This window comes from Diabrotica undecimpunctata, chromosome 7 (genome assembly GCF_040954645.1).
Source record: "Diabrotica undecimpunctata isolate CICGRU chromosome 7, icDiaUnde3, whole genome shotgun sequence".
NCBI lineage: Eukaryota > Metazoa > Arthropoda > Insecta > Coleoptera > Chrysomelidae > Diabrotica > Diabrotica undecimpunctata.
In genome coordinates, this window is record NC_092809.1 from 103,628,894 (window position 1) to 103,644,532 (window position 15,639).

At 31.7% G+C, this 15,639-nt stretch overlaps 1 protein-coding gene across 4 annotated transcripts in view; it reads right to left on the minus strand.

The window, feature by feature from the left end:
* Positions 1 to 905: 905 nt before the first annotated feature.
* LOC140446903 (putative inorganic phosphate cotransporter) overlaps positions 906 to 15,639 on the minus strand; it is an 82,949-nt gene continuing 68,215 nt past the window's right edge. For all 4 annotated transcript variants that reach the window (XM_072539489.1, XM_072539488.1, XM_072539491.1 and 1 more), the window contains exons 7-9: positions 8,432 to 8,564; positions 5,445 to 5,692; positions 906 to 1,111 (exon numbers count right to left, since the gene is read on the minus strand). In XM_072539489.1, the coding sequence (XP_072395590.1) occupies positions 980 to 1,111; positions 5,445 to 5,692; positions 8,432 to 8,564 (513 nt within the window). In that variant the 3' untranslated portion in view covers positions 906 to 979. The remainder of the gene's footprint in view (positions 1,112 to 5,444; positions 5,693 to 8,431; positions 8,565 to 15,639) is intronic.

Below are 15,639 nucleotides of genomic sequence, written 5' to 3' on the forward strand. Positions count from 1 at the left end.
TACAGAACGCCACAAGCAAAAAGCCATAGAAAAATAAATATAACTATCATTCGTATATATTATTCAATATCACAATATTTTAAAATTGTCTCTGAAGATAGAGATCGAAACGTCAGTAAATTAAACATATAAATAAATATATGAATATACATTCCCCTAAAAATACAGAAGGCCATAAGCCAAAAATCTATAAAAAAACAAATAAATTTGCAGAAAGTTTATTGATGCTACCTAGCTGTCGCGGAAATTACGCTAAAACGTCTATTAACGTGAGCTGACCAGGTTCTAATGTTGTTAAGATTCTCTTAATCCAGCGCTCAAATACTTCAGAAGTCATTTCTTCATGATGATTTCTTATTTCTCTTGACTCAAATTGAAGCAAACCATCATCGGCCACACTGTACGGCAGCTCGTGGTTAAGACCACTATAGAGAAGCAGAAATAAATGTACTAATTATACATTCTTATGAAAAAACGCAAATTAAACTGGTAGTTTTCGAGGGCCGCTGTGTACATTTAAATTTTAGGATATTATGCGTTTAAACGATAAAATAACTCTTCTAAATAGTGAAATTGTACTTTAGGTACTACACAAATAGGCTAAGTGCTTCAATACAGTCACGTTTCCCCAGTTCGACAGAGAAAATTAACGCAAAGCAGTCCAGTGCATGTCTTTCTATTGGGCCTGGTTTATCGACCACCTGACCTAAATGACCTATGGGAAGATCACGTGGCAAGAGATTCACGAACCATTGCGTCAGTTTCCTCTGTAGTACTCGGTGAAAGTATTGCAGCGCTCAGTCTATTTTGTATTATAATATGTCTATGGATACTACTGAATACTTATTATTTTTAACCTAATCGAATTTTAAGGTTTTAATTTCAGATAAACTATAAGCAATATATTACAAAACAGTATTATTTATTTTTAAATTATCACGAAAGTACTTTTGCTAAAAACATGGTAAAACAAATTGTCCTAGTCGTCAATAAGTATTTCATCATTCCAAGGCTGAACTTTTCCAGATCCAAATATCAAAAATACTATGGCGGACACAAATCGAATAACGACGCTAATGTAAAATATAATATTCCACTGGGCATTATTTTCCTGGAAACAAACACAAATATTAATATATAATAAATAATTAAGTACGCATTTTTTTATGTATTTACGAATATTAACAATATTAAAATTTTATTGTCTTTGCGTTTAATTTGAACACTATAAAATTTACAGTAGGACGTTTAGGTTGGAATAAATTTAATTTTTTAATTAAACAATGTTTGGACATAATGACGTATGCTAGATGGATCACTGCGCCTAGTTATGCTTCAATTGAATCTACTGTTGACGTCACCACTTTCATAATATATGACATCGATATTTTTAAACGGAATGACATATTTATTTTCGTTTATTCAATAATTTCCAGTAATTTCCCATTTAAAACTGGAAAATTTCGACTAAAAAAGGTTAAAAATTAATTATTTATTTAGGTCCGGATACCTTAAGATGGCAGCTCAATACCGGAATACATATCTGAAGTTTGGTAACCTGCCCTGGAGAATGTTGTTTATTTACTCAAAATCCGCAATATTTTCCAGATGGATCTCATGAAAAAAGACCAATACTAGTTAAGGACAAACGATTTGGTACAACGAAAAGATTAAAAATAGTGATATGGAACTACAGTCCATCTAATTTACAAACCGTTGCACGTCATTATCTACGTCAGAGATCGAAGTTGACATAGTTGCCAAAGTATAAAAAATTTCTGAATCTATTTTAAATCAAATAGGTCACATAATTATTGCAAAAGTGGATTATACAACAAAATAAATTAATATTTAATGTAAATAATAGAAACAAAACAAGTGTTAAAAAATAATCTTGTTAAAAACAATTTGAGCCGCTTGTTTAAAAACCAACATAGTTTAATTAATAATAAATAATAAAAACAAAACTAAAGTGTCAGCACCGCAACTGTCAAATAAGTGTTACCAATTTATGCCAAAATTTCATCTTCGTTCGATTACAGTTACAGTGTGTTCCGAACAAATGTTCTTCATAAAAACGCTTTATAATGCATTTATACAAATTAAATGAAACATATTATTGTGTATTTCCTAAAGTTAACATTAATAGAAATCTTTAAATATTATTTCTACGCGTATATAATAAAATATGTCTAGTGGCTGTAATGCCAGTGTACTCGGCAAGGTGATTCTAAAAAAGAACACATCTACCGCCTAAATATTTCATGTTGGTATCATGTGACGTCACGGGCTATGACGCCGATGACGTGCAACGGTTTGTAAATTAGATGTATACTAAATTTCAATAAGCGATGCAGGGCGTGGTAACAACGATAAAATTGTATTTTAATTGTTAAAGATGTTCAAAATTTATCTACTCGTTCCGATAGTAACAGTATATTATTAAGATCATGTTATCAATTTTTCTCTTTTCGCGATTATTAGTTTTTATTGCATATCATATAAATTATTGTGATCTCTGAACACTGAATGCATAGTTAATGAAAAAATCATCATATTAATTAATCGCAAGTAACGGTTGTCCGAGAATTTTTTAAAATTAAACGAAATAACCATCTCTATTTTGCTGGAAAATTGGTAGTCGACGTCATCGGAAACTAATACAGGTTCGGACCAGATTTACTATTTCGGTATTGAAATGTATTTTGAATGGATTTATTAGTAATGTTTTTGTCGTTTTGAGGGTTAAAGGGCAATTTATGTTTATGCTGTTAATATTGAACTAGTAATAATTATTTATTATTTGTTTTAAAACTACAGAAGTATTTATTTTTATCTGTATAACGACTTTAAACTGTATACGTGATTACTGTTGTTGAAAACAAAAATTTCGTCCACTGATTCTGCTGATAAATTAGTTGAAAATACATGGAGTCCTTCTCGAAAACGAACTACAAGAAGTTTTCTTAGCGCTAAAGTAAAAGAGATAATTTAAAATCCATTTAAGTCAGAAACAATAGAAAATCCCAGATAAGTGGTTGGAGATATTGTAAAAAAAGTGGCGAGTAAAGTTGGAGTTTGTGATCGAAGTGTATTTACGGTGATTAAGAAACTTTTTTATGGGAAGCAAAGTACCCACCGTAGATGGGGTTTTAAAGGAGATTTTATAGAATATTAAAAAAAAACAATTCAATATTAACGCAGGAGAAGAAACGCCCTTTTATTATACAAAGACGACATTGCGGTGTGGCAACTAGAATATATTCAACAGATAAGGACTTAAGAGAAGACAAGCGCAAAATTTATTATTTGGATGAGACATGGTTGAACGCTGGGCATACAAAATCTAAAATATGGGTAGACACCACAGTAAAATCTCTTAAACAAGCTTTTTTGGATGGATTAACAACGGGACTCTGGGCATTTGAGTCGAATAAGTCTGGTGATTACCATGAAGAGATGATCAGATCCAGAGACAGATCAATCTTTTGAAAATTGGTGAAAATTGTCAATGTCTTACCAATATTAGAAGACAAATATATCACTGTTCTTGACAACGCATCGTACTATTCTCGTAAAATAGAGAAAATACCAACAAGTGAATTTAAAAAACCAATGTCCAGAATTGGCTCCATTCTAAACATATAAAATTTGATCAACATATGCTTAAAGTACAGCTTCTTTCTATCGTAAAAAACATGCTATACTAGAATAAACTGGTATTAAGACTTCCTTTGTATCACTGTAGTTTAAACCCCATAGAACTCATCTGGGAAAATATTAAAAATAATAAGGAAGGAAAAAACACCACCTTCAAATTCTCAGATGCCATAAATCTATTTTATAATTCAATTTCATCAATTATATACATGTTCAAGAAAAAGTAGAAAAGGAAATGTAGCGGCTGGAAAATATAATTGAAACACATTTTAAATCACTTGTATTAATCGTTGATGATAGTGACATATTATCGAGTTCATCAGAATAATGTTTGAAAGTATATACAATATACTCCCTCTATTACGAACACGGTTATTACGAGGTTTCGCTTATAACGAGGTACATGAGATGTCCCGTGAAATTTGTATTCAACTATAACCCTCTATAGCGGGGCAAATTTGGTTATAACGACAGAAAATAAGATCAAAAACAGGTTTTTTTACGTTTTGGACCGGCCGTGGCTATAAATAAATACCCTTTTTAACTGCCGCCCGCAATAAACTTCTTCGGAAATTTACAATTTATGATTCACAAGTGTCATTGTAGGGGGTTGACCATTCGCACCTAATAATAAGAAGGTCGTAATAGACAACATGTGGAAAGTGCTTTAAACGTTGTAAGAAACTATCGCATATTGCAGAAGTAATATGTTATCCTTGAAAATACGCTTTATACAGATTTACAGAATACAGATTTTTTGTTTTAACGTATATCATTGACAATAAATGTAAACAACTCTTTTTTATTTTAATGTATTTCATTGACAATAAATGTAAACAACTCTTTTTTATTTTAATGTATTTCATTGACAATAAAAGTAAACAACTTTTTTTTAAAAACGCCATTCAAACAATATTTAGCGTCTTATATATTGCTCCGAATGGCTTCACTATAGGAAGTTAATGTTTTATAAAACTACATATTCATATGTATGCACAGTATTATTGTTGTTTGATATAACGAGATCGGCTTATAACCAGGTAATTAGTCTGCCATTTCAGTTCTCGTTATAGAGGAAGTCTACTGTATATATCTGTCATATATTTACGCCGAACTCAAACCAATTATGAATCAGTCTATATTTTTATTCTAAAAAACTAACCGTTTTGCAATATTTAAACTTTTTGGAATCGTACAAACAACTATAACAAACATTATAAATAAAACTTATATTTTTTTAGAACAACCTGTATATAAATTTTTTGACAGTTTTTGACAAAAAATTATAATTACTTGTTTTTTTTTTTAAGTTGATATCAACTAAAAACCATCAGGTTCTTTGTCTCACATTTTTGCAAAATTAAAATATAAATTTCATATTTTATTTACAAGATCATACTTCTGGCCAAACGAAAATATAATCGTAAATGCGGTCCTGTTAGAGGCCTACACGTGCTAATGTTTACGTTCACTGCATTGCTTATTGTAATTTAGTAAAGAAATTGGAATCCTCAACTATTTAATAGATTTTTTAACTAATTTCTAACAGATTTTTCAAACTTTTCGTTGCTACTTACAAAATCTAAAAGATTCGCTTGGACTTGGTTTTTACTGCGCCCGATACATATACTTTCAGTTGCTACATTTTTTAAACAAAGCACACATTACGGTCTTTCTTCGATATTTGCGATTGCAGGAAAGTTCAAATATAAAGGAGTAATACAATAAAATTAAAATAAAACTCCACGCTTTAGGTTATAAATAAAAATCAATCATTCACTTACTTCATTAGATACAAATAAATCAACTAGAAGTGGTGATAACGATGATAGTATTTGTGATATTTGATTTGACAGACCCTCGATAAAGCCAGCATGATTGGGTGACAGATCAACACCGTTTACTCCAGTTCCGTTTAGGTTTCCAGCCATATCAAAGCTTACAGTCAACGCAAAAGCTATTATAATTTTAACTTTCTCCTCTGGTTTTGATAAAGTTATCAAAAGTAGTGTCAAACATGGAAATATTGTACCTAAAAAAATAACACAACAATAATAAAATTAATAAAATAGACTAATCAATAATCAAATTTAATTTTTTAAATTAAAATGCCTAATTGATATACTCATTAAACTAAACTTATTAAACTCTTATTTTAATCATCATCATCATTCTGGCTTTACAACTCAGTGTGTGTCCTAGTCTCCTGTAGAATTTATCTCCTGTCGTTTCTATTCATCACTTTCCTCAGCCAAGCACGTATTCCCATATTTTTTATATTTTCATCGAAGTTATCAAGGAATCGCATCACAGCCAAATTATCAGTGAATTATATCAGCCAACAATGGAGGAACGAAGACTGAAGAGGACTTGGCCAGAAGACCTGGTTACATAGGTAAAAATGGAGAAATGTCGCTGGACGGTACATAAATCAAGTCAATATTGTCATCACATTTACTAATTACTCAATATAGTGTTCATGAGTAGATTATAAATATGCATTTAAAAATAAAAAAAAAACAATGATTGATACGCCTAAAAGAAAACTTAAGCGATGAACCCTTTGAGCCATTGGTACTTACAAAGGCAAATTCAAAGGCACTTTACTTATGATAAATATATCTGAAAAATTGTCAGCAATTGTAACACTTCCTTTGGTAGTACGTTTTTATTTTAATTTATTTTCCTTACATGATTATGTCCTAGTTTTATTATTCATAAGTAATAAAAAATTTCTTGAGAACTTTTTAATTTTTCTTTTTATTAATATATATATATAATTCTTTTTAAAAAGTATCCAAATGCATTTTTAATGTTCGTATCCAATCTTCGGATACTTTTTTTAGTATCTGGCCCAACTCTCAAATATACTTACTAATATGAAATCTAATAACGTTAAGCTATGAACGTAGATACATGTTTAGGTTATAGAAGGGAACAGAAGTTTTTAGTTTTGTTATAACTATAATTTTCTAACTCAAACGTAGGTAAATACATAAATATTTTCATAACCAAAATGAGTTTCCTCAAAACTTAAATCATGACTTTAGAAAATATACACATAAGACTTAATAATCAAATATCAGAAAAGGTATATACAAAAAAATTTCTACCTTGGATAGAAAATACCATTATAAAAATAAAACCAGTGTTTTGAAGTGGACATAGGCGTGGAGCAGTGTGGGGCGCGAGGCAGAAATGCCAAGCAACACAACGACCTACGAAAAGGACTATTTCAGAAAATTTTAGAGTCAGAGTAAAAAATGGAGAAATTTTAAGAACAACCCAATAAAATAGTGGCTAAATTCAAGTGGTAACACTTAGGTCACATAGCGCGACAGGCATTAAGTAGGTAGACACACAGACTGTTGGTTTGCCATCCTATAGAAACTAAAAGAAGGGAAAGACGACTCCAGAAGAGGTGTCAAGATGATATCACAAAGTATCAATGTGTTTATTTAAATGTCATTACCACTTAGCAAGACCTGGAAAGAAATGGAGAAGGCCTGAATCCGGGAATGTATGCATAAAAGCTGAGAAGAAAGAAAAAGCGATTTAACTGGCTGGCTCTTATTTATGAAAGTAACTTTATTTTGCTGCATTTCCGTTTTACCCCGTATATGTTAAAACACCGACGTGAAGTCTTGACGAGTTTGTCATCGAAAATTCGTTAGAGTAGCGGTAACATCGAAAATTCAGATAGTGTAAAGTGTAGTAGTAGGAGAAGCATATTGAGTTCTGAGTTTGATTTGAAAAACAACGTTTCCTAGGTTTTAAGTAGTATACATGGTTTTAAGTGAGAATTAAGTAGCCGAGTTTTGAAGAATACATATTGTTATCATCAGAATAACCTGAAGTCCAATTCGATGTTTGACCCCAAGATTTGTCCAGTTTCCATCACATATGAGTCGAATATAATCATTTGAAGTTTGTGTGGGACAGTGTTTTTTGTACCCCATTCCAAGGTAATAAACTTTCTTAATAACTTAAACAGAAATAATCAGCCAGTGGAGTAAAATAGTTTTTCTTAAAATTTTCTAAGTAAAATAAACATTCTTCGTTAATATAGCAAGTTTTGCTTTCATGACAAATTAAAAAAATAAATATAAGTTCTATAGATCAGCTAATTGTCATATTTTAGTTTTCTTTTAAATAAAGTTGATCTTGATAATTAATTAATAATTCAGAAAAGTTTGGTATTTCATTTAGATTATATGACAGTCAGTATTAACCTTTTTCTGTCATTTGGTACACAACCAAAATTCTAAATTCTGTTTTGTTACAAGATTAAACTCAATGTAAGGTTTGTTGATAAATTTGGATAATTTTACTTGTAAAAACTGTTTATGTGAAATAATAATAAATATTAAATGTTTCTCTTTAAACCAGGAGTTTAAAATTAGTTCTTTTTAATAGATTTTCACCCTTAAATTTTTTTGGGAAAGAAAAGCCTTTATTTCTAACCGGCAAGTGTAATCTCTGTGTGTTTGTTGCCCAGGAAAGTATTTTTTTTTATTTCTTTTTTTGTAGTTAGTTTCTCCAGTCCCCCAAATGAAGAAACCTTTATCCGAGACCTAGCTCTCCAACCAAAACACGAGTAGCCGTTCGCAAACGTTTCAATTTATTTGTTTACCCTATTTCCAGACCAGTAACTGTTCAGTTTTCCTTTCAACCCCCTATAAGCAATTATATATTGTGACACCTAACATGGTAGGAAAATAAAAATTGCTACAATTTTGACTAACTTACTAAATGACTATAAAAAACTTACCTATTGTTACAAATACTTTTCGTGTAGTAGTTATACTGAATATATTTCGCGCCGTTATTTTGTCTGAAATAAATCCAAACAGGCTCACAGTCACTAAAGTAGAAATATATGGAAGTGCACTATATATACCATTCTAAAAAATAAAATCATATTAAACCTATTAAAAAAAAAAAAAAATTAAACATCATATCTAATAAATATTTTATATTACTATCAATACCGGGTACTTTTTAAATTCAATAAAAAAATGTTAAGGTAAATTACTTAATTAAAAAAGAAAGGTGCATGGGCCAGATTAGCAACCTATTCATTGTAGTGGCGGATCCAGACATTTGCCTTGGGAAGGGAACTTCCAACTTGGAAGAAGAAACTTACAATAAAGCACCTGTTGCAGTTTCTCAACTGTGTCTAAACATTTGTAATATATTAACAGACTTTTTGATAGTTTTGATTCTCCCCGTATATTTAAACAAGATTGCGTGTACAAGGGCACAGCGGTTTTAAGGGCTAAACATTGCAAGACGAGCCATATGCGAGATATCACAGACGTGTATTTGAGATAAGAGACGAGTTCCATGTGTAAAAAAAGAGACAGTCGAGTTTTATCTCCCAACCGACACAGATGTATATTTGGGTTAGGGACAGCGCTCCCTGGGGGACTTTTGTTTTGGTCTTGTAAAAAAGACAGTTCTAGTGCTTCGCTGTTGCATGGTAAAGTACATATACACAATATATTATATACACCATAATCTTGTTGCTTCATCATCATTAAGTACCCTACTTGGTAGATACATTCCATATTTGTTTGTTTAGAGCTTTATCTCAGTTGTGCCGCGATCGCGATTGAACATTGTCAATTAAGAACATTTTGCATTTGTTTTGTTTCATTTACGATATTCTATATTTGTATTTTGTTAACACCGATTGTATTTCATATGTGTTTTTGTATTAATAATTGTATTAATTATTGTATGCACCGCATTATTAATTTGTCTTTTATCTTTTTATGTATAGTATGTTTGTGGCTATGGTAGGTTTGGCTTTTTGGTGTCGTTTCATATTAACTAATATTTAAGTTAGTAAATATTCTTGTTTAGTTATAATTGTATGTTTGTTTATGTAAATTTATGTTTGAGTTTACTTCTTTTTCAAATAGAGTTTATATAGTCTACTCGTATATTATTTTTCTATGGGAATATATATACCCAATGCGAAAGGGGGAAACCAGCGAATTCTAGATTGAACATACTATATTCTCTCCCCTTTCTGATGACCCCAATTGTTATATTGAGGTCATCGTATGTGCAGAACGCAACAGCACCAACCAAAAGACGTGAAAAAGATAAAACCCAAACTACAGAAGAGACATAAATAATAGATTTTCTTTAATTTTGTGCCTTCTTAAGAGGGGGGGGGGGGAATTTCCGAATTTTTATGACCCGTGTATATAAGCCTCGACGGATCCCACGCTGACGAAACATGCATGAAAAAAGGAAAACGAGAAAAAAAAACCTACAATTAGATTTGCAATGTGGAAAACCATTTCTTTTAACAACAAAGACCAGGAGATTGTTGAGAAGAGTAAAATAATTAGCCGAAGAGCGACACCTAGTGGCATAAATCAGCGAAGGTGTTAGCACTATTAATATTTTAGTCTTATATTAACTGCAAAAACAAAGTAACTTAAACTTGTTTATTTAATACAAGAATTATTGTATATATATGTATATATATATGTATATATATATCTATATATATATATAAATATATATATATATATATATATATATATATATATATATATATATATATATATATATATACAGATTGAACGAATTTAAAACGGAACATACGAAATCAATGTATTTCGGCTCAACTCCGCTCTAGGTGGTTGGTCAACAAAAGGTTGTCAAATAATTATATTATAAAAATCCAATACTTCAGCGGGCTGCTGGATTCTGAACTCATTCAAGAACAAGTCAAAACTCCACCCAAATAGGTTGTCTAGAATCACTGTGAAAACTAGACTACAGAAGCAGTTATTATGCTGTCAAACCACCTATCGCTTAGTTATAGTCCAAGAGATAGAGCCGAAATTTTGAACAGATCAGTAACATGACATTTCTCTATTGGAATATATTCATTGTAACTGGGTTAAGACTTTGCCTTACAGGTGGACGCCCCCCGTGGTACAGGAGGTGGCTATACAGGGATGAAGTTGTAATTTTTTTCGGAAAAATTAACGATCGATAATATGGCTGAAAATTTGCCCAGAGTAAGATCTTGGCATAACTAGACGAAATCCCAAAGGTCGGACGCGAGAGTGGATACATAAGGGGTGGCGGACAGGGGTGAAGTTGCAATTTGTTGGGGAAAAATTAACGATAAGTAATATGTCCGCCATTTTCATGGCTCGTTATTTAGCCCCTAAAAACTCTAAATCCAAAAGGGCGGACAGCTGGGTTGGTACAGAGAGCCATAAAACGGGGTCAAATGTACCACTTGCCTGGTCATTTTAGGTCTTGGTAACAATTTTCAAACTGATTTTATTATAATATTTTTATACCGATTGATTTGAAAATTTGTATGCTCACTTCTGTTACTATTCTGAGAAGCCTCAAGTAGAGTTTTCCTCAAAATTTTCCAAAAAAATTTCCGTAAATGAAAATTTTTGTAATTTTTTGAGGTAAAATCTAATTTGCAGAATCCTTTCGATTCTCTGTAAGTTATACCATGATTTTTTTCCAAAAATTTTCAAACGATTTTTCCGATAAGAAAAAAAAACTCTACGTCATCGTCTGAATCTTTTATAGAATATTTTGTAGTTTTAAAATGATATTAAGAAAATGTTTTTTTTTTAACTAAAGTCATATTTACTTTACAAATCACATTTTTTTCTTAAATATAAATATTTTACGAATTAATTTTTAATTGAATAAAATTAAAGTAATTTTATAATGTTAACTATTAAATATTTTTGGTATAACAAATAGTAATTTTACTTATTTTTTATTACAATAAAAAAGTATTTAAATTTATATTGCATAAATAATGGTTGTTCAGATATAACATTGTACAAATAATTATTAATAAAAATCACTTTAATAGTGGATTTATCAATTTTTTAAGTTTTGAAATTTACTTTGTAGATATTTTCAATATTTTTTTTAACTTTCAAATTGATTGAATTTTTTTTTCATTAGTTAATTATAATTTTACCAATTCTGTTTGGACATTAATTTTGCATCATTATTATTTTAAAATATTAAAATAATAATGATGCGCGTTCCATTTAGATCAGTAATTCTAGACGCATGCGCTAAATGTAATAAGTATCAAGATGCTTTTATCCAACTTGGTGTAACTGACTTCGATTGTAATGAAGTTTTTGAAACCTTAGAAACTTTCATATGTCACTTATATGGAACAGGATTGACGAGAACAATTCCAAAAAGAAAAGTAAACGATGTCAGATTTTCACTATTTAACCGGCAGTATAAGTTGCATGATGTGAACGAGCCTTTTTAAAAAAAAAACTAAAAAATTTCGATGCTTCAAGCTTACCACCATGTCAAGATGAATTACACCAACATCTACTGCGAGCTCATTATATTTCAAATATTTGGACAAATGCTCATAAAAAAGTACCAACAGAATTGATTGTTGAAGAACATGGTTGGGAGTTTGAAGATAAAACATATAAATTCAAATGGTTTATTGGACCTCAGATGTTAGAATCAGTTCGAGAAGTAGTGATTGAAAATGAAGCAGATAATGAATGTGATATTTTTATGAAAAATGATGAAATTTTTTTCTAAATTTTTTTTTCTTATCGGAAAAATCGTTTGAAAATTTTTGGAAAAAAATCATGGTATAATTGACAAAAAATCGAAAGGATTCTACAAATTAGATTTTACCTCAAAAAATTACGAAAATTTTCATTAATGGAAATTTTTTTGGAAAATTTTGAGGAAAACTCTACTTGACGCTTTTCAGAATAGTAACAGAAGTGAGCATACAAATTTTCAAATCAATCGGTATAAAAATATCATAATAAAATCAGTTTGAAAATTGTTACCGAGACCTAAAATGCGCAGGCAAGTGGTACATTTGGCCCCGTTTTATGGCTCTCTGTACCAACCCAGCTGTCCGCCCTTTTGGATTTAGAGTTTTTAGGGGCTAAATAACGAGCCATGAAAATGGCGGACATATTACTTATCGTTAATTTTTCCCCAACAAATTGCAACTTCACCCCTGTCCGCCACCCCTTATGTATCCACTCTCGCGTCCGACCTTTGGGATTTCGTCTAGTTATGCCAAGATCCTACTCTGGGCAAATTTTCAGCCATATTATCGATCGTTAATTTTTCCGAAAAAAATTACAACTTCATCCCTGTATAGCCACCTCCTGTACCACGGGGGGCGTCCACCTGTAAGGCAAAGTCTTAACCCAGTTACAATGAATATATTCCAATAGAGAAATGTCATGTTACTGATCAGTTCAAAATTTCGGCTCTATCTCTCCGACTATTAGGCAAGCTCCTCTTTCCTTTAAAGGAGACAGATAGTTGAACGATATTTTATACAATGTCTATCACCGGGTATGGATTTATTTTTGTCCAAGTTTTATATTGGTCCACTATTTCAAATGCAGTTCAAACAGACATATAATAAATTGTATGTTCCGTTTTAAATTCGTTCAATCTGTATATATATATATATATATATATATATATATATATATATATATATATATATATATATATATATATATATATATATATATATATATATATATATATATATATATATATACACTCGCGATCATAAAATCCGGGTCACCTTGAAAATTTCAAGTTTCTGGAATATTTTTGCCTCTGGTGCAGTAATAACCTTTTTTTAGGCTTACGTATTTTTTATTTGTCATCAATGTTTGTTTTGAAAGAAAAAAAAGAACGGTTTTTTATTGTTTTTATTGAAAAAGCAGAAAACAAACCAAATTTTTGATAAAACAGGCATGCGAAAAAAATGGAAAATACAGAACGTGGTAAAATGTCAGTGAAATTTCAATGACTAATATCGTGTATTGCCTCCACTTGCTCTAATGACCTCTTGAAGACGACGGGGCATACTCCCAATTTTTCTCCGGATGACATGTTGTGGTATGTTATTCCACTCTCTCACTAACAGATCCTTAAGCTCCTGTCCGTTGTTAGGAGGAGATGTTAGGGGTTAAATGAGTTTTTTTAAATCGTCCCAGATATGTTCGATGGGATTCAGGTCCGGAGACCTAGCTGGCCAGGGTAACCTCGTAATTCCAACGTCGTCCAAGTATTGCATACTGATCATGGCAACGTGCGTTCGCGCGTTGTTCTGCATAAAAACGACGTTTTCTCCAAGCCTTGCCATGGTGTGCATAACATGTTCTTCCAGAATCTCCGTAATGTCCATTCGTGCAGTTAAGGACCCATTTTCAATGAAGGGTAATTCTGTGCGGAAGTCGGAAGATACACCTCCCCAAGCCATGACCAAGCCTCCACCAAATGGCATTCTTGGAGCAATGCAAGCTTGTGAAAATCATTCACCGGTTCTCCTCCAAACTCTTACACGTCCATCGGATCCAGTTAGGCAGAAACGGGATTCATCTGAGAATAACTCTTTGCTCCAATTGTTAATTCCCAATGCGCGTATTGTCGAGCAAAAGCTAGTCGTGCAACTCGATGCGCCAGGCAAAGTGTCGGTCCTGTAGCTATTGCCCGAGAAGATAGTCCAAAAGAACGAAATCTTCTCCTGACTGTTGCAAAGCAAACATTGCGAGTTCGTACTTCCTGTAGACGATTTCGATGCATAATCGTAGTCGAGGTCCGGTTTCGTAAAGCCTGAAACACAAGAAAACGGTCATCTCGTACCGTGGTCATTCTTCTTCGTCCAGAGCCAGGTCATCTGGACAACAAACCCTTCTCCTGAAAGCGTTGAAGCACTCGTTGAACCGTAGAAAGGCTTACGCCAACAGTTCTTGCGACTTGCCGGTGAGTGTGACCGTCTTTCACAAGCGCAACAATTTGTGCCGTTTCATCAACAGTCAAGAGTATTTTTGGCCAAAAATAAACAATAATAAACACTAATAATGGCACTAATAAACACTAATGGTGGCAATAATAAATGTTTGTTCGTTGCGTTTGAACAGAAAGTCAAAGCACAAATGAGACATTTAAAACAAGCGGTAGTTACAGGTACCGTTCATTTTGGGAAGTGGGCGCTTTTCCGCGAAGATGGCACTATTGAAATTCTTTGTTGAAAAGGAAACTGCTAAGCAGACAACAATTCCCAGAAACATGCATTAGTTTGTATTTGTGTTATTATTATTTACGATAAAGCTCGTTAAAAATGAAATATCGGTGATTTTCAAAGTGACCCGTATTTTATGATCGCGAGTGTATATATATATATATATATATATATATATATATATATATATATATATATATATATATATATCAATAATTACCTTGGAAAGATTTTGAATTGATTTTTAACTGTAAAAATTCGTAAGTATATTTTGTACGTTTAGATTTCATTATTTGACATTTAAGATTAAGGTTATGTTCAACTTTCATGTATAAAATTGCAGTATTACTATTAATTCTCCTCCTCAGTCCTAATCCCTTTTGGGATGTGGTGACACCATCAGGCCTTTACAGTTTTTGCACGATTTCTCTCCATCCTTCTCTGTCCTGGGCTAGTTGTTCGGCTATGTAACCCTTGGTTAATCAGTATTTTTGTTTGATCTACCCAACTGCTTGGAGATCTTTTCCTACGTCTCTTTCCTTCAACTCTACCCTCGACTATCAGTTTTTCCATCGTACCTGTTCTTCTAGCAATGTGTCCAAAATACTGCAAATATCTCTGTTGTATTTGTTTAAGCAATCTATCCTTTGCAATAATAAAAACCGGATTTCAGAAAATAAATCTTAAAATACCTTTTCAACCAACTATCATATTCACTGTAAAATACAATTAATAATTGCATATCATATCAATATTTTGGAGTGACATTAACGCCCGATTTCATAATGACAACCTAAAGTTCATTTTAGACTAAATTGCATAACTGTATCTTTTGTCGATCCAAACCTTTCCAAGAAACTCACATCACATTGATTTAAATAATTAATTGTTTTCCTGTCAAATTTTGGGTGGCGTAATCC